The sequence below is a fragment of the Hippoglossus hippoglossus genome, chromosome 24 (genome assembly GCF_009819705.1).
Source record: "Hippoglossus hippoglossus isolate fHipHip1 chromosome 24, fHipHip1.pri, whole genome shotgun sequence".
Classification (NCBI taxonomy): Eukaryota; Metazoa; Chordata; class Actinopteri; order Pleuronectiformes; family Pleuronectidae; genus Hippoglossus; species Hippoglossus hippoglossus.
The window spans coordinates 13,845,709-13,865,249 of NC_047174.1; the positions used below are offsets into that span (position 1 = coordinate 13,845,709).

General features: G+C 40.2%; 1 protein-coding gene across 1 annotated transcript; it reads left to right on the plus strand.

The window, feature by feature from the left end:
* The first annotated feature begins 3,179 nt into the window (after positions 1 to 3,179).
* On the plus strand, positions 3,180 to 18,112 carry gpcpd1 (glycerophosphocholine phosphodiesterase 1). The gene is made up of 20 exons (XM_034579738.1): positions 3,180 to 3,824; positions 4,051 to 4,141; positions 5,294 to 5,384; positions 5,493 to 5,577; positions 6,558 to 6,633; positions 7,854 to 7,895; positions 8,238 to 8,361; positions 8,591 to 8,846; positions 8,974 to 9,136; positions 9,666 to 9,795; positions 9,953 to 10,007; positions 10,095 to 10,187; positions 10,383 to 10,460; positions 10,871 to 10,910; positions 11,029 to 11,087; positions 11,392 to 11,457; positions 11,547 to 11,683; positions 12,035 to 12,170; positions 13,101 to 13,261; positions 16,649 to 18,112. The coding sequence occupies exons 2-20, from the start codon at positions 4,093 to 4,095 to the stop codon at positions 16,845 to 16,847; spliced, it is 2,040 nt and encodes a 679-aa protein (XP_034435629.1). The 5' UTR covers positions 3,180 to 3,824; positions 4,051 to 4,092; the 3' UTR covers positions 16,848 to 18,112.
* The last annotated feature ends 1,429 nt before the right edge of the window (positions 18,113 to 19,541 follow it).

Below are 19,541 nucleotides of genomic sequence, written 5' to 3' on the forward strand. Positions count from 1 at the left end.
TTTCGTCACAGGGATCATCTAGCACCATTCTCCTCTCACGACAACAGAGATGATCTTTGCTTTGGTACAAACTGTACTAAACTTAGAGACTCCAATAGTCACACAGCAGCTGCACTCCGGAATCCTGCAGCTTGTTTTCTTTCAGCTTCAGATCTCTGACTGGTCTTGTGCGGCAAATTTCGTTTGAGAATCTATGAAAGTTTTTATCAGGCTGAACTTTTGGGAGTAATGTGAACAAAGCTTGAGCTCGGCAATGTCTGACATTCACTTGAATGGGAAAGCTGAAGCTGGTGCCAGATGACATTGGGTGAGAGGTGGAATCCAGATCATGCTGTGCCGGGCCTCATGACAGGAAACGTTGTTCTATAACGCTGAAGTGTCTTTCAACTGACCTATCATACTTTTAAGCTGTTTTTATCTCCTGGCCTCACCCAAGGCAATTGGTGATACTCTGTATTTTGATCTGGACATAACTCAGGCTATTCTAACCTCCTGAATGGACTATGACCCTTCACCTCTTGCCAACCAAAGTAGAGTTAATGTGTGAGAATGTGTTGAGTCTACAGGGTCATCAGGTTGGCCCCCATGCTTCATGAGTTACTTCTTCTCTGCACTTTCTCGATTTCATTTTTGTTTTTCGTTGCAGATCTGAAGATCTATGTCTTGAAATTATGACAAGTGAGACACTGACAGTCTGTTTGGTTTCTATATTTCTATACCAGTGAAAGTATATGGATATACTCTTATATAAAGATACGATTTGTTAGATACACAGAGGGTGGACTTCAGGTGTTACTGCAGTGTGCAAATTTACAAGACATAGTTTAAAAAATTGCTAAATAATATAGAACACTAGATATAATATGGAAGAGGAGAGTAGTACAACAACACATGCGTACATACATACATACATACATACATACATACATACATACAAAACGTGGGGGGAAATGAAAAAAGAGAAGACAGTATCCAAAAGTGAAATTAACACATACAGAACTGTTACATATCTATAAATTGACTTGATAAAGATATTTATTTTTCTTCTCCACAGCTTTACCCAGATATCTGTCCAAGTTATATGTTTCAAACCAATACAGCCAACTCAATATTTGCACATCATCCATATTTACAAAATCCATATATTAACTATACTCGCAAAGCAGGACATAGACTGCAGAAGACTGAGAGGTTTAGAAAAATATTATTGTTAATCTCACATACTTCGTAACTTATTTAGACTTTAATATCAACTCAGTTTCTGGAACAGAAGGCCCACAGTCATCTCAGGTTTAACTGTCTGTAAGATTTCATTTAAGTCTATTTTCTGAATCAGACCTCGGTGTGTGTTCCTGACAACCAAGCACCGGGGACTGCTCGCTGACAAACAGCCGAGGGGGTCGTGTTCTCCCGTGCGAGTTTCTGTGAACCCACATGTCCACGCTTTCCAGGAAAAGAGTCGTCGCCAACTTTAGAGGGAAATATTTGGGTCAACGGTCATGGAGGCAGCGTTGATGACGTCAGTGAGACGCCCCCCCCTCCTCCGATCCCCGCCCCCGCCACATCCCCGAAGCACATCGTTCACGTGTGTCCCTCTCAGCGGGACAGTATGTCCACACGTGTTCATACTTTTTATTTTCTTTAACATACATGTGTGTCTACCGCTAATTTGACCTATGTGCCGTCGGCTTTGTTGACACCTCGTAAACTTCCCACACATCGATTACACGATTAAAGCACATTTGTCATTTCCCATTTTCCAATTATCTTACAAGCTCTGATCGCATTTGCTCTTAAATAATACAAATGGATCTAGATATGGAAATGGATTTTACTCTCTAGTTTATGCATCAAGATTCCACTGAATTGCATTGACATATTGGTAAAGAAAAAAATAGGTGTTGTTAAGGCGCTAAAAAAGATATAGTTTTAAATGCTGTCAACTGCGTCGCTTTTGCCTTTTATAGTAACATCCAGGCAGCATTGAGATTCAAAAATATCCCCTTCCCACTTTGTTTACCACTGTCAGGGGTCACACGTGCGCTCAGCTCGTGGTGTAGGAATTTCCGACGAACATGTAATGCAGCATGGTTTACAGGCCAACAGAGATCCGGAGCAGGGCGGAATGAAGCAGATCCGTCAAGATGGAGAAACAAAGTTCAGCACCACAAGGAAACAAGGAAACCGTGTTTTCAGAAATAAAAGCGTCTGATGTCCTACTCAAAAGGTTTAACACTTGAAATCCCTTTTCGAAATATTTGATCTGACAGAAAAATTACTCCTTATGTGCCAATCTGTGTGACAATACACATCTGTTGGATCTAGAATTTATAGCTGCAAAACTCTATTTGCTCAGTATTTGCTGTGTCAAATATTAGTTAATGGCCACTGTCACGTTAATACTGAATAATCAGGGAGGCAATTTTTTAATGTATAAACAAGCAAGCCATTTTACATTAATATTAATACTACTACTAGTACTACTAATAATAACAATAATAATAGTAATAATAAAAATAATTAACTGTTATAATGACAACAGCTATATAACAATAATTGTAATAGATTATTGGTTCATACACACCCTGTACTCTAAAATATGAAAAAACAAACAAATAATATAGATACAATTTATATTAATACTAGGGCTGCCAAGCAGCACTGTGTGGGGGAGCACTTGCGAACTCGGGACCTGATGTCGCAGCCAGGGAGGGCGGACGGGGACCGGGCGAAACGGCTCTGTGTTGCGTGCGTTTTGTGCACTGCGGGAAGGATAGACGCGTCACTTCCTGCGTCCGTCATGCGGTGCTGGTCCACGCCCACTAATCACGCATTATGGTCCGCGCCATCAAGTGCAGACCACACCAAAATTCGCACCTATGATCAGAGTCCTGACCTGAACAGAACTCTGATCAGCAAAGAATTCCATGTTGTCAATTTGCTTTAATGAACCAGTGTCAGTGGTCATATATTCCTTTGATGTGTTAGACTGTTGCAAAGGTGAAATATGTATACGATCTGTAGAGAAACAAGTGTTTTGGACCTGAACAGATATATTAGAATGTGTAGGCAGCACCTACTGCCAAATGAAGTAAGCCTCGTCTACAACTTTAATTCGATTTACATTAAATTCTCACCGTGTGGTCTGCACTTGATGGCGTGGCCCGTAATGCGTGATTGGTGAGCGTGGTTCGACGTTGCGTGACGGAAACAGGAAGTGAAGCCTGTTTCCGTCACGCAACGGTCCCCGGCCGCCCTCCCTCGCAGCAAGTGCAAGTTTAAATTTAGTTTTACTAGTTAATATTGAAGGGTCTAATTTCCCACCTAATGCCGCGTACTGCAGTGCAGCATCAGTTAGCGTTTTATTTTGAAAACCCAAACCGGAAGCCAGGTGTTATTCCCGGCGCAGTCAGCTGGAAGGATGCTCGTGTAGCAGCTCGTCTGCTGTTCGCTCTCATCTTGAATCCTTTGTCAATGGCGGCTGGTTGCCGTTCGCTTTGTCCGGAACTTTCTGGCTGAATTTTAACCGACACCTCCCGTCAACCATTGTTCTTCTGCTCGTTCCATCTTTATTTCCTCCCGAGCTCAGGCTAATATTGACTTGTTTTTACGAACAAGGCAGTAATGGCTAACGGAGGAGTGACGCTACTGCCGCTGCCCCTGCCTCTGCCGCCGCTGGCTCGGGTTTCCTGTGCCTGATCTGAGACGTCTCTCTGCGGGGTAGAAGATGATTTCATCCTGAACAGAGGAGGAAGAGGCGAAGGAAGAGGCGAAGGAGGAGGCTTCCAAGAGCTGACGAGACACCACTGCCATAAAGTCAGAAGGTATTTATCTTTAACTCCTGTTTATTCTACGTATGTTTTTTTCTCTGCCAGTAACTGCTGCTTTACCAGCTTGTTATTTAACGCTCGAGTAAACGACCAGCAGGACGAGTCAGCTGCTTTTCAGGTGATATTTGAACGTGATGACAACAGACACTTGGGCTTTTCTCTCCTACTCCTCATGGCCGACGTGTTGATCTATTGATAATGAAACGTATCTTTTATATAGCTCTGCTCCTGCCGCCAACCTTTGTGTGTGACTGTGTCAACCATGGAGACCACTCAGCTGACTCTAGTTGTCAGAGGAGAAACATCCCCAGGTATGTGTGTCAAACCTGAATGAAAACTATTAAACATAAAAAGGGCTGGCACTTATTTGTCAGAACAGGTTTGACCTCAGGAGTTCTCGTTAGATTTAATTATAGATCCAAGGTTTTGTTTTGCCAGTAGATCCTTCAGTTTGTCCTCACATGAATACAGTGCCTGCTCTAAACCTGATGTTTTGGAATGGGCTGTTCTCTTGTCCTGTGTTTATGCTCCAGAGCTGCTTCAGAATTATTCCTTGACATTAGTGAGTCCTCCTCAAACAGTTCTACGATATACTGTCACCTTTTATAGTTTCTGTGCAGAGCTTTTTTATAAACAGTCTATGGTGCAGTATGAAGTTAGAAAACCTTGTGTTCATCCTACGTGGTTTATTTGATTTTATAGTCAATGTTTTTCAATGAATTGAAACTAAAATTGCGTCATTACTGTTCAAATATGTGATTTATATTTAAGTTTGAGTTAACCGGTTTCATACATTACTTGTCGGCTATTTTAGAGGCACAAGTGGCACAAACTTCAGACCCAGGTTTACAACTTTTCAAAATTAAAGCTCTGTAATTCAGCTCGATATAAACATTGCAGCAACACAACAAATGGTCTGCTCTTTTCTTTGAAGACAAACAGGAAGTCATTCTAATAATGTTGCTTTGACTGTACCTGTGAATGTCTGTCGGTCGGGTATAAAAAATAATCAAATTATCACAATGATCTGCCGTGGTTTGACCCAGTTGTCGAACACTGCTGTAGTTTGTCAGAGGATGTAGAATAAGACGCCTCGACCCGCAGAGCACTGGTTGCCTGTTTATTCAAAGTTTATAAATATTGAACTTATTGTGTGTCCAAATTGCACAAAATGTCACTGCACCTTCTTGGGCCATAAAGAATACACATGCCAAGTGTGATGCATTCCACATACAGACAGACAGACAGACAGATGTTAGTGGAATTAGTAGCTAGCTAGATATTGAAATCATGTTTTAGTTGTGATGTGTGTTCTCAGTTAAATTACATTAATTAGAAAACAGGTCAAACCATTTTGTTGGCCCCATGTCAGCATTTCCAAACAAGTTAACACATGAGCACGTTGTCTATTGTTGTAATATCTAAATTTACATCAGCTAACATGTGAGTTTGAACATTTCTAGGTGAGTTGTTTGCTGTTGTCGGTAGCTGTGAAGCCCTGGGATGCTGGAGCTGTGAAAAAGCTGTCATCTTACATCCTGACAGCAATGATGGGTAAGTTCAACTATACGTTAAATACCTCACTTTTTAAAAACACATGTGTGGTTATGAGGTTACATGAAAATAGTGGTCTGTCCTTCTAATATGTGTGTACCTTGACAGAAATACATGGACTACAACGGTCACTGTACCTACAGGAGTTGTTACCAACTACCGGTATTTCAAGGGCTTCTTTTTGGAGTCTAAGGTGAGCAGAGTCTCCATTCTGTATAGTTGTTTACCTTTATAAATAACTGATTTATTTTCTAATATGTATCACAGAGAAATCCTTTCATCTTAATTGTGTTTTTCTTGTCAAAATGATGAATACTGTTTAATTCATGGCTAAGTAAATTCATAGTAAATGTCAGTGTTGTTGTGTTTTTTTTATTGCTCTGACTTTTAAACTGTGATTAAGAGAACATTACATTTGCCACAGTTCTTAAGAAAATACCACTTAAGATTTGCTTATCACTTTCACATCCCCCACATGTGTGTTAATGGCTTTACTTAGAGCTCCAGGCAATCTGCCTACTGTAATCTAAGCATGTGAGCCTCGTCCAAGCCTCTGCTAAGCTCATCTCTCATCTGAATATAGATGTATAAAGGTCCCCTGAAATGAAGGAGAAGAAAATGAGTCAGGTGTTTTCCTGGGAACATTGTTTATTGCAAAGTACATGTTGGGTGGAGCTCACATTGTGTAAGAATGAAAGCCTGCTCTAACTTGACTTCCTCTTTGCCGTGTGGTTTGTCAGACGGCTCCCTTTGATTACTGCAGTGCAATATAGATAACAATAATATCAATACACATTTTTTTTTTTGACCTGTGGATGTATGTAGGTACGATGGGTACAATTTCCTCAGCCTCAAATCTACAAAGAGTTCATTAAATGGCGGAGGTCAAAAAGAGTTGCGGAAATCGTTGCGATTGCTAATTATGGCTTTATTACAGGTGAATAGGTCAGCCCAATGCGTAACTACAGACCCTTTTATTCTTCACTAACAAATCGACTTTTCAGATTTTAAACCAATGGTGTCTGACTGCCCTAGCTGGGGATTGGTGACCATACCAGCTCTAATTCCTTTCTCACACTCTGGTCCGAAGCCAGCTTTGACGCCGGACTGAAAAGCAGTCCACTGTATATGATTTGAAAACCTTAACATTTTTGCCAAACATTGAAATTGCAGAGCGCAGATGGTCCCTGTCAAGTGATAGTCAATGTGTGGGAGACACATCACCATCCCCGCACGATGAGCCCCACAGGTATAAAATAACAATAAAAAGGTGCACAATCTGGTTGGGTTTGGGAAAGTGTGTCATGCTCACACCTGACATACATGTGAGCATATCGTTCACAGTGCAACATGCATGACAGACGATGTTTTAGTTTTAAAATGCATCACTGTTGTTTGGCGTCCACACTACTCCAGAGTTTTCGAGAGCCCAAAACGGGGACGGCTGCGTTTTAGTCTGGTCGGGCAAAGACAGAGATTTACAGTTCCACCTTGCTATCTGTCCAAAAAGAGAAAACCCTCATCTTACTTTTCCCAATTGTTGCTTTTTGTTAGTATTTTCTGGAAGCAACAACCACAACCAACTGCAGAGTGGACAATCTGCTTCCTGTTTACACCGACACGCACATGTCATGTGTGGTTACTGCTGAATATCTTTATATGCAGTAACAATAATTTCCTATATACTGTACAGTACACAAGATATGTTACAATATCTGCTCAGCACTGTGTGCCATGTAGGGATGATAGCAAATATTATAATTTAGGAAATTACTAGGGATTCTACTGGAACTGTAATATACTGGTAGTCTCTGGAACTATTTGGTTTTGTTGCCGTGTGTGTGTTTGTGTGTGTGCTTTGACAGAGATCAGAGACTACACTCATTGGAATAATCTATAGCCAATGAGGAAGCACTGCAGTGAAGTAGATGTCACAACCTGATGTAGTAGACCTCTGTACTTCAAACCCCATTATGTTGGCCTAACACAGACAAAGCTCATTCAGGATGAGCATGATAGGAAGAATAGTTGCAGCCGAGGCCACACCCTGCTCAATGTCCTTTTTGACCCCAGGTTGTCACCCCATCCTTGTTTGTTTGTTTGTTTGTTTGTTTGTTTGTTTGTTTTTTTTGTATATCCTACTAAAACACTCCAATTTGTTAAAAAATATGAGGTTTATTTTGGTATTCAACCCTGAAGTGTTTGGTTTGGTTTCTGCTAAATTAACCATAATGACATGTGTATACTTAAAGCTGTAGTTTAAGGGTTATAAGGTTTTTGGGAAACAAATGTATTTTATTACCTGCATTTGAGGCAAATCAAATTGAGAGCAAACCAGTGGAGGCTTTAATACGGCACCTTTTTTTTTTTAAAGATGAATGCAAAATGAGGAAAATGCTGTGGTTTGATTTGTTTTAAATTTTTAGGATGATTTTATCCTGTTTCTAATATGTTTATCCTTTATTGCAGCATCACACCAGAATATTGATGACGGTCAATTTGGAACTAACAGTAAGTTGGATAAAAAACATTAAGCCATCTCTTAACTACAAACAGGACGGATAAGACAATATATAAACGCTCCATTTGGTAAAAGTACGATTCCATAAATTTGCTTATTTGTGTATTTAATACTTCAGGATAACTAAAACCCCCTTAGATTTCATTGTTATCTCTTCCTCTTCTTTTATACAGTCATATCATATACAGTTTATACCGTTCATAACAGAACACAAAACTGTCTCCCCCTTGCTTTTGTTGCTGCCTCCATTTCTCTGGTCGTCATTCATAGGAGGCAAAGTGGATAAACATTTTTCATCCGAAAGCTAAGCCTGTGTCCTTTCTTTTCTGCAGATGGGGTAAATTGTGTCGACGCTGGGTGGCTTACGTGCCAGACAGAGATTCGCCTGCGTCTGCACCATTCTAAGACGCCTCCGGTGTCCATCACCAAGAAGAAATTCAAGAAGTCTCGCTTCAGGTAGGGATGACACGCAGGTCGATTTCGACACCAGCCAGTGAAAGTTCTCTTTGAAAGTGACATGAGGCAGATCAGCATTACAGTTCTAGTGTTACATTGCCTGCCTGTTACCTGAGTAACAGAAGCCCTGCATACATAACTATTGTAAGAGGAGCTGAGTAGAACATTATCATGATTTAATCTTGTTTTCATGCATTTTATTTACTCTTTGTTTTACCAATCTGTCCAGGATCAAGCTAGCATTGGAGGGCTTTGAGGAGGATGGGGAAGATGAAGATGAAGAGGAAGAGGAAGATACGTCCAGTGCTGCTTCTTGGAACAAGATGACCACCACTCTGGAGATCAGTATGATCAGTGCCAATGGCTACAGGTCGCGTCACTCGCAGCCTGAGTGTGGCTATGCCCTGGAGCCATCCCAGTGGACCGAGTACAGTATCCACACCATGGACCCAGACAACCTAGAGCTCACATTTGAGTTCTTTGAGGTAATAACTCCGTTATCTTTATTTACGTGTTTAAAAAAAAAAAAAGGAAGAACAAATCCGGAATCAAATTTAGATTTATATGGTTTCATTTGATTTATAATCATACAAATCTCATATTTGTTTACAGGAGGATATGGGTCAGCATGTTGTACAAGGGGATGATCATCCGGGACATATGGGCACAGCCTGCCTCCTCTCCTCCACTTTCTGGGAGACTGGCAAAGACAGGGGAGTAGTCACACTTCCCATCATGGGCAGAAATTCCAGACAGACCATCGGGAAAGTGAGAGGTAAGATTTTGTGCAAAGGACTCCCACGCTGATAACTGGAATAGCACTCAAATGAGCGCATACCTCTGCCAAGGGCCCTATCGCCGATGTTCCTGTTTACGCCCTTTCACAGGATCTTTGCCAAAATTTAGGCCTACGCCTTATGAAAACACATTTAAATGTGCTAGATCTGGATTTTTATTTGGATCCTCACCAAATTTTAAATATTCATAGATATTAGTCACCTAAACATCTTTTCCATCAGGATCTGGGAAATTGGTGAAAATGTCAAAAGAATTCGTCCTGTCTCACAATGTTGAAGAAATAGAAATCTGGATCCAGACCGAAGTTAAAAGGAGTCACACCACATCCTTCCATTAAATGTCATGGCAATCCATTCAGTAGTTTTTGTGTAATGATGCTAACTAACAGACAAACAAACAAAGATAAGAACGTAACCTCCTTGGCGGAAGTAACGATCTGACTTAGAGCTTTTTACAACTATTTTTCTGTTGTACAATTTCTCACCTCAATCATCACTCTCTCCTAGTGGATTACCTGGTGATTCAGCCCATCCAGGGGCTGCAGTGTGACATGAGCTCCTCGTTCACCAGGTACTGGAAGAAAAGAAGTGCTCTGAAGGTGGGTCACAGAGGAGCTGGCAGCACGCACGCGGCAAAGTGAGTCACAACAACTCGATAGGATGCTTTGTATATCAAATCATTGGTAATAGTAGAAATATTAGTTGCAAATATTATTAAATACCACAAGAAGCTGTGTTCTTGTCCTGCATCTGTTCCCTTTCAACAATGTTCTTTTTGAATTTGTGTTTTACAGGCACCACAAAGTGAGAGAGAACACCATAGCTTCATTCAAAAGTGCTTCTCAGCATGTAAGTAACTCAGATGATTAATCTCTGAGCAAATATTTACCGTCAACATTACACCAGCCTTAATTACATGTTATTGTTTCCATGCAGGGTGCAGCCTATGTAGAGTTTGATGTTCACCTCTCCAAGGACGCCGTTCCTATCGTGTACCATGATCTGACATGCTGCATATCCACCAAGAAGGTACATTTAAGGTTGATTGTATTTGATGATGGGCAACTGTAAGGGATTTAGTGTTGAAACCCTTGTTTATTTTCTGAAACGTTTAACTATCTGTTGGTATTTTCACTTTCCATTAACTAATAATCACTGGAGTGCCATATATTTAGGAGAGTGGTGAGCATAAACAAATATGTAATCATTGTTTCCCCTCGACAGAAAAATGACAAGACTTCACTGGAGCTCGTTGAGGTTCCAGTCAAAGACTTGACTTATGATCAGCTGCAGCTTCTGAAGGTTAAAAAACACAAAACTATGCAAATAACAAATACACGTTACCCCGTAGATTAAAGTAAAGTAAATAAGAGTTACAGCTGCGCTCTCTCTGCCGTGAGAATCAATATGTCTGTTTCTTAGTGCTTTACACATCTTACAAATGAATAGAAGGTCAAAATGATCAGTGAACAAACCTTTGTTTCAGAGTACTGTAATTATCAGGGCACAGTCACACAGAGAACCTGCTCAGCTAGATTTGTGTAACTTTCACCAGTTCCATTTATAAAACCGTGAAACAACACACTCTTCTGCCAAAGCCAACTTAGACAAGCCCTGTTGGCAACGTATATGATTCAACATGTATGGGAAATCGTGGAAATGTAATAATTTGTCTCACTCACCGATACGATCATGCGTGTTTTGTTTCCTAGCTGGCCCACGTTACAGCAATGAAAGGAGATGATCACAAAGGTATGCTCCTATTGGTTGTGTAGTGGCTTTATTTTTTCTCATTTGGCATCACAGCATTTTGCAAAGTGGCTTTGAGTGTGATGAGGTCAGCAGATAATCTATTCTGTTTGTTGTTTAGATCTGCTGGACGATGAAGAGGAAATTGACGATCACCAACCATTCCCTTCACTCTCACAGGTATATTACTTTATGGCGATGATCCTTATTAAATACCTTGTCTAGTCTTCATGAGCTGGTCCCCTTCACATATCGCTGGGTAAACTATAGCCAGGAACTCCCTGCCCTCAATAATAATATAGTTAATAATAACATATAACTCATGGCACTGCCGCTGTGAATTACCTGTTAAATAACCAGTTGTTTTCAATTATTTATTCCCCACCTCTCTTCCTCTTGTCCTGCTTCTCAATGTCTTTGGTCATGTCAAAATAAAATCAATGAATTGCATGTTTCACACCTGTTTTTTAAATTTTTCTTACAGATCTTTCAGGCTGTTCCTGAGCGTGTGGGTTTTAACATAGAGCTCAAATGGATCTGCCAGTTAAAGGTGATTTAACAGTGTAAAGCAAGAATTACTTTGAGTTGAATGAGTCATTGTGTGATTATCTGTTATTAATTAATCCTTTGTATTGACAGGACGGGTCATGGGACGGCAACCTCTCATCCTACTTCAACATGAACACCTTCCTCGATGTCATCCTGTCGTGTGTTCTGCAGAGAGGTGGCAATAGACGTGTTGTCTTCTCCTGCTTTGACCCAGACATCTGCACCATGTGAGCACAATTACATCTTATTTTGATTTAATAGTATGGTCATTTTGATCAGCATGCCGAGCTCGGTTTCCCTGTCAATCATTGAAACGTTTCAACGAATCAATTTCTGAATATCTTCCGAATTTAAAAAGACTCATTATCTGAAGAAGTACCCTTATTACTCGGAAGTTTAGTTTCAGTCAGTTAAATGACGACATTTGGAACTGCCACTTATTGCAAAATGTAAAAAATACTGAAAAGATTCTTGCTCTTTACAAACCAATCCTGAAGAAAAACTAAGTTAGCCAGAAAACAGACGCTGTCGTAGTTGCAAATAATTACTCTGCTGAATTCTTGTCATGTTTCCCTCAGGGTGCGACACAAGCAGAACAAGTACCCCATCCTCTTCCTCACTCAGGGAATTTCAGACAGGTATCCTGAACTGATGGACATCCGCTGCCAGACCACTCAGATCGCCATAAGCTTCGCCCAGAGCGAGAACATTCTGGTGAGCAGTTGTAGCAGCAAGTTAAAGATTTATCATGATGTAGCCACTGAGTTTTCCAGATTTTATATATTTTTCTACAAAAATCAATTAATGAAGGTAGTTTCATACAGTTTTAAAAAAAGCCACATATAGTATACCTCAGTTCAATTTGGTTTACATTTTGTAACCGCTGTTCTTTCAGTAATAGTGTTTAGACTAAAATGTGACAATCCAGTTGGACGGCATTATTGAGAACGTGGAACTCTCCTCAAATGTACAGCAAGATGTCAGCAGTTCAACTTTAAGTGAATCCATTCAGACACTATTGAAACACAAATGAAATTTCCTAAATCTAAAAAGGTCAGGATTTCTCATTTTATTTGACTTGTTTTGGCATCATGTGCCTCCTCAGGACTGTGTGTAATAGCCCACGGCCCTCACGTCAGTGACAACAGCAGTCCTCATAACAAACAAGTCAGCCAGCACAGTGCAGTGTCAACTGTTTCTAAGATGTTCTGTGGTGGTTTAAGCGAGGATCACAAATGGACTCCAAACAACTTGGACGGTATAATCTGTTATTAGAGTTGAGCTCGGGCTGTAATTTTCTGTCGGAACCCATCAGAGCCTGAGAGAAAACTAACTGAGCCCGACTCAGACCTGACAGGCCTTTGGCAGTCAGTGTAAAAAATGAAACGGATAGCCAAGGTGACCAACATGTTTTGTCTGGACCTTTCAGAACACAACGAGTCGGAGTTGGTATCTACACTCTGTTATCACGTGTTATGTTGAAGACACATTTGAAGTTGAATAAACTATTACATGTTATGAGGGCACACAGACATTACCAATGCTTAAGCCAACATGAGTATGAGTACATTAGAAGACAATTTATTTTGAGATGAAACGAGACCATTTTGTTTTCTCACTGGACTTCTTTGGCGGCTCCTTTAGGGAATCAGTGCCCACTCCGAGGAGCTGCTGAAGAACCTCACCCACATTCGTGACGCCCAGTCTAAAGGCCTGGTGCTTTTCAGCTGGGGAGATGACAACAACGACCACGAGACCAGAATTAAACTGAGGGAGCAGGGAATCGACGGGTTGATCTATGATAGGTAGGTAGGTTAAAGTGTGACATGCTTATCTGTGGCTGCTTTAGGTGTAGGCAATAAACACACACACACACACACATACACACAACCCAACGACCAGCTTTATACTGTATATCCAGTATAAATGTTCATTGTAAAAGTGCATAGTGTGGTACAAACTACCGCCGGGAAAACAAAGCTTATTTTGATCACTCTTAGAAAAATCGAATCAAACATTCAACACACTTTCCTGTCTTTCCTATTACGACAAACCTCATCATTGTGTTTCCGTCTATTACCCAGTGTCCTGCAAACTCTACAGTACACACTGTGCTGTTGTCTTGTGTTCAGCCTGAAACCACAACAGAGTCACTGAGCAGGACATTCTCTTCCATTATTTAATGAGTGTGTTCCCAGTGCGGCACCTCTTCATGCGACAGTATGATCACATGGCCTTTGTTATCACTACAGGATTCAAAGTTGTGTAACCAAGTATTGGCACCCATGTTAATCACTTGGCACTTGTGTGTTCGTGCATAAGATGGGTCTGTGTTGTTAGATAAAGCCTGAGTGTACCAGCAGGTCCTTTTCCCTGCGTGGTCAGTGGAGGCTGCTTGCTCAGCTGTTTCAGTTCTGTTTCACTTTTTCTTTTACTCCTTGCTTTGGACTCTGTTACCTCCGCCCAGTCCTTGATGATTCCAGACGCATCTTTCATTGAGCAGATTTGTCACCTCCAGGTTGTTGTTGTTATAACTGTAACCTCTTTTTGTTTTTTTACAGAATTTGTGAATGCTTGGTGCCATATTATGACTCAAGTTCTCCAGAGTCATGTAATGTCTGTCTGGTTCCTGCCTGTGTTCTGTCCATTTACTCACTTCCACTTTTCCAACCCTTGGCTGATTTTGGTTTCGGTTCCCCACTCAAATGCTGCCTGACGTCCCATATGTTGCTCATTAAAATGCAACAGGAGCTAAATACAGCTCCTTGACAATGATACAAGACGGTTGACTTCTCACACAGTGCTGCACAAATGTTCAAGGCACTAAAAGTAAAGTGAGCTCTTCAAAAATATAAATTATAAATTATTTTTCAGTTAATTGTAGACAGAGTGCAGTAAACAGAAATAACTTAGATGTAACCCCCCCCTCCCCCAACCCTAACACACGTGAACAGTGATAAGGCAAATGCTGTCTCATTTTATGAAAAACATTGACTTTAAAATTCTAGTTTTTCCTGATTCCAGCCTCTAAGACATAGGCTAATCAGATTTAGACAACTTAAACCAATATTTGGTGTGGATACATTTTGCCTTTGGCCTTTGACAATTCTCCCTGGTGCACTTGGAGAAAAGTGTCAGTCTCGGTGTCTACATTTACATGGAATATTCTGACTCTTGACCTTATTCAGAATAAGACATTTCTCCAATTATGACGTTTACATGAGCTGCTAATTGAATACTCCATTCATATTCCAGTTGACATGTTACAGATCCTAGTGATTATGGCTCATGTCAACATTACATCACTATGTCATATGTCATAGTCATTCCTCTAATGTCTCTCTGGTTCCTGCCTGTGATCTGTTCATTTACTCACTTTCACTTTACAGTGTCATGCCACTTGTGCACAGCACCATAGGTCCAATGGCCTAATATTACATTCATGTTTCAGTGATGATAGTTTTTGGGATTTTCCTGTACATGAAGTTGTTGTTGATTGGTCAACTGCCATGTTTATCATTTCTGAGGCCTCCTTATGTTATGCTTGGTATGTTACTTGGGGATATTCAATTTAGTTTCAGAAGCAAAGGAGGCAACAAGAGTGAATGGCTTGTTTCGTGCATGAGACTGTTTTCCTTCATTTATTCGCCTTTGTTAACTAAACAAAGTGCATATTTGCATTTGGCTCAAACAACCTTGATCCAGGAGACCTGCACTCAAGCCTTGTGTGTCGAACTATTCAACACACAGACACACAAGCCTATTTCATTTTTCACAAGCATATCTTCTAATACATCCTGTTCCATTTGTGGATGATCTGCTTGTGCTGCAGTTTGGTCCCTTTTATAAAGGTGGTGAATGCACTGGATGCTCTTTGCAACCTTTTATCTTTTATTTGGTGAAGCATTTTAGCAGCTTGTTTGTTGACACAATCTATGTTGTATTACATTTCCCACCTTGGATCACTTTGCTCACAGAGGTGACTGACCTTCCTCTCTTGAGACCACTCATTTTAGGAGATGATAACAATGGACATTTTTGGAATGTCACAGTGGGAAAAGCACAGGTGTAATTCTTGTAACCCCTATGTTATTTGATTATTTTAATTATTTGATATTATTCTATCTTTTTCTTAATTTTATTTTCCTTCTCATGATTAATGATTGCTTGACTTTTATACAGTTTGTATTTGCTTTCATTATTTATTCCTGTAAAAAACTGCTATATAAGCAAAGTTTATAATCTTATGATAATAATGCAAATTAATATTGGCTGAATTGTATTTAGCTGCCTCCGTTTCAAGGTCCTGGTGTTTTGCATTCTACAAATGTTATGGCAAGTCATTAAATATTAACTTTACAACCATTTAATCAAATTTCTTCGAACTTCCGCCTGTATATATCATATGGGTTTGGACAGACATAGATGTAAATTGCAACTTGACTTTTTGGAGGAGGCTCACAACTGTGTCTTGCCTCCAGTAATTCTAGTTCACCCTCTTAAGACATATATCTATGTTAATTTGACTTGTGTAGAAGTGTTGCCCTAAATGAAACCACCTGTGACTTGCCGTAAGCTATTAACAGGGTTTCTGCTGGGTTATTTATTCTAGGGAAGTGTAATTAATTCTGGGACTCTGATATTCCTTCATATCTGTCGTACATGACATAGGTCTTACATTTCATTCACTTTGGTCTTCAAAAATATCTCAAATGTAACTTGTTGAAACCTGTGTGAAGAATACAGAGGAGTGGCTCACTCTGCGACCAAACTTTCCAAAACACTTATCCAATATCATCACATGACTACTCAGTGGTGCTTGGCAATAATTCAGTATTATCAGTAGGATGGGTCCTTTCATGTTAGTATAATCATACCATCATATGCTCATGTATTATGTCATATTATTGAAATATAAAGTCTCTGATGTGAAGAATAATGATGGATCATCGTAAACTTGATCGTCTCATGATTCATTTTACATGTGCCATATTATGACAACCCATGTTTCAACCTTATCGCCAAGCCCCACTGCTCATCTACTCAAATTCCTACTTTATTTTAGCAAAAATGTTTTCTGATCAGGAAATCTCTGCCATGACTCTGGTATTTAAATGACGGACAATATTCAAAAAATAAACTGACTACTGACCACTAATCTAACTGATGGATGTCTCCTCCTTCTCCTCCAGTATCTGTGAGGAACAAGGAGAGCAGCCCAATATCTTCCAGGTAGAGGAGCAGCACTCCCTGCAGGAGGTCATCACAGAAGAGACCATGCAGAGCTCCTCCTGCTCCTGCTACTCCATCCCCTGCTCCGTGGCTCCCTGCATCGCCTCCAAGACCCATAACGGCAGCACCGAGTCCGATTCTGGCCACAGCTCATTATAATCACACCTAAACTACCTGTCAGTAGACCTCACTGCGCACACACACTCACTCAAGACAACCAAATACAAACGAATAACATAATTACTGTCATGTGTCTTCACATATTTGTTCTGTTTTCTGTTGAAATAGGTGGATGGTTTGCCAAAACTTAAAGGCAGTCATGCCTGTTTCTTAAATGACGGGTGTAGGTATTAGAACTGTCTGCACAAAGGTCAGCAGACACTAAAAGTTGATATTTATTCAGCCAATATATTTCACCTCTATAGTTTAAAGTGCTAAAAGGTGATGCTATGATTTTTATACAGGTGTAAAATTGTATATGTGGCAACCTCATAAGATTTATGATGATGCTGGTTTTCTGTTTCAGCTGTTATGTCTTATCTGTGCATGTAGCCATTGCCTTAAGGGTTGTTTTTAAATTGCAATGAGTACTAGCTTCGGATTGCTATTTCAGGTTTTGAGAAATCATTTGAGAGTGTGTGGCACATCCGTCGCTGGGTTAGATTGGCATACTACACAGTGCACGGAGATGTGCGTGAGGATGACAGTGCAGGTTGCCATAAATGAAAGAATATCTCCTGGTGGATAGAACACAGCACTTAGAAACATGTCGACATGATTGATTTCCTTTTGAATGGACAGTTACCCCTCCTTTCCACAACTTCAAATTCATGCTTATTGACCTTATTCAGGTTGATGATTACACGCTGCATGCATACTGGATGTATTATGTCCTTTATTCATTTTATCTACTTGATTTGAGGCAAAGCTGACGAATGTTCTTATGCAACAGTGCACATGTACCACAGCCTTAATGGTGAAAAGTCTGTGTCTGTTTCTTGTATATTATTTCAAAATCACCAACACTTAACTGATGATCTATTGTAATAGACTTGCGTGAACAAATACTCCAACTCCAAATACCATACTTCCTATAAATCTCCTGTCACAACGCAAAGCTATTTGTTGCTTGGCCGATCTTTTTTGGGAAGAAAATACACTTGAAATAATCATGAAATGAGTATTTAAGGACAAGTGTGTAGGGTATTGGTAGAAATGGGATATACTATTCACAAATTTTTAACGCCGCAAAACACAACCATTTATAGTATGTAGTATACCGTCTGTATATTGATGAAGCCATGCATGGTCTGTTTCTGTATGAATGAGAAACCAGGGAGAATGAAAGGCTCTAATGTGTAATATGAACTGTGACAAGGTAGTGTAAATAAAAGGGAAAAAAATTAACTTGTTTATTTGACTTATCTCTCTTTCACATTACTTGAGTTTGTCTTGCTGATCAGGTAAAAGTGATCGTTTCGATTGAATGAATGAAGCAACATTTTGAACGTGGGAGATAAATATAAAGTGCAATGGCTCCCTCTAGTGTATTCAGGACAGCGAATATTGAGGGGTCGCTCCAACTATTAATTATCATTATCACCCATTCCTGTAAGATGGATAAACCAACAGTGTTTGTTTACCTGTAAACTTGTACCTACAGTATCTTACATGAGGCTGTAAGACGATATAATACAATAAAGACAATGATAAGAGGCATTAATCAAACTGACTGTATCAGTAGCTGCGTTTTATCGATGGTACAGGCACAACCTACATAGGCAACACCCATGTCACACTAGCTGGCACTGCAGTTTAGTTAATAATTGATCAAATAATACAATCACACTTATTTGTAGTTGGCAAAACTAATGATGCAGGTTTTATTTTTTAATCTCAAGGTGATTGTGGAGGGCAGAGGCAATCAGAGTGAATCTTGAAATTGAATTCTCAGCCTTAGATTGCAAATGCCTCGGCTACTGTTTAACAATGCTTTAAGATGAGAGAACATACACGTCCTTTACCACTCGTTTGAATCTTTGATGACATGGAGACCTCTACAGGAGGCCCGACGACAGGAGGCCCGACGACAGGTAAAGCAGGAAATGTGTCATTCAGAACCTAATCTTTGCATATTCCAAGCATTGTAAGTACATTCCAAGCATTGTAAACGGTCTGTGTTTATATAAAGCCTTTCTAGTCTTATAACCACTCAAAGCCCTTCACAGCCCAGTTTTGTCATTCACCCATATCCATACAGTGCATCTATGTGCAGCACTCTCACTCCCATACAGTTGGCACAGGCAATTTGGGGTTCAGTATCTTCAATATCTTGCCCAAGGACACTTCAGCACACGGAATGGGGGAGACTGGGAATCGAACCAGTTGAGGTAGAGCCAGTGCTGTGAGGGCAAACAAGGAAAGCATAGGCTGGGGCAGAGGTCATTATACTATTGTACTCAGATGCCCGACTCTTCATCCCTCCTCTAGTGTGCCATGGCTGCATTGCTCTCTCTTATTCTGCTCCACCATCAATGACTGCTTTCAAATACAGCCATGACAAAAGCAGGATAAGTTACAGTGTAAGTCACCTGTTAACTCACTACACTGCTACCTTTTATCCTGCAGTCACTTCTGTGTGATAACCCTGTCAGTATCTCTCAGACGCCCTGGTCGTCTCCTTCCATTGCACTTGTCCGCCTCACAATTATTAGATAAGCTGGTTAAGAGTCAACATGTTCTGAAACGTAAATAAAACTGTTAGACAAATGTAGTGGAGTACAACGTACAACGTTTCCTGCTGACATGTAGTAGAAGTTGCATAGTTGCATGAATGCCAACAGTAATTTAGTA

Bases quoted from the DNA above. Each gene is read 5' to 3' on its own strand.
- gpcpd1 (XM_034579738.1), top strand. From the start codon at position 4,093: ATGGAGACCACTCAGCTGACTCTAGTTGTCAGAGGAGAAACATCCCCA. The intron at 4,142-5,293 runs GTATGTGTGTCA...GAACATTTCTAG, and splicing joins CAGAGGAGAAACATCCCCAG to GTGAGTTGTTTGCTGTTGTC. The intron at 11,684-12,034 runs GTGAGCACAATT...TGTTTCCCTCAG, and splicing joins GACCCAGACATCTGCACCAT to GGTGCGACACAAGCAGAACA.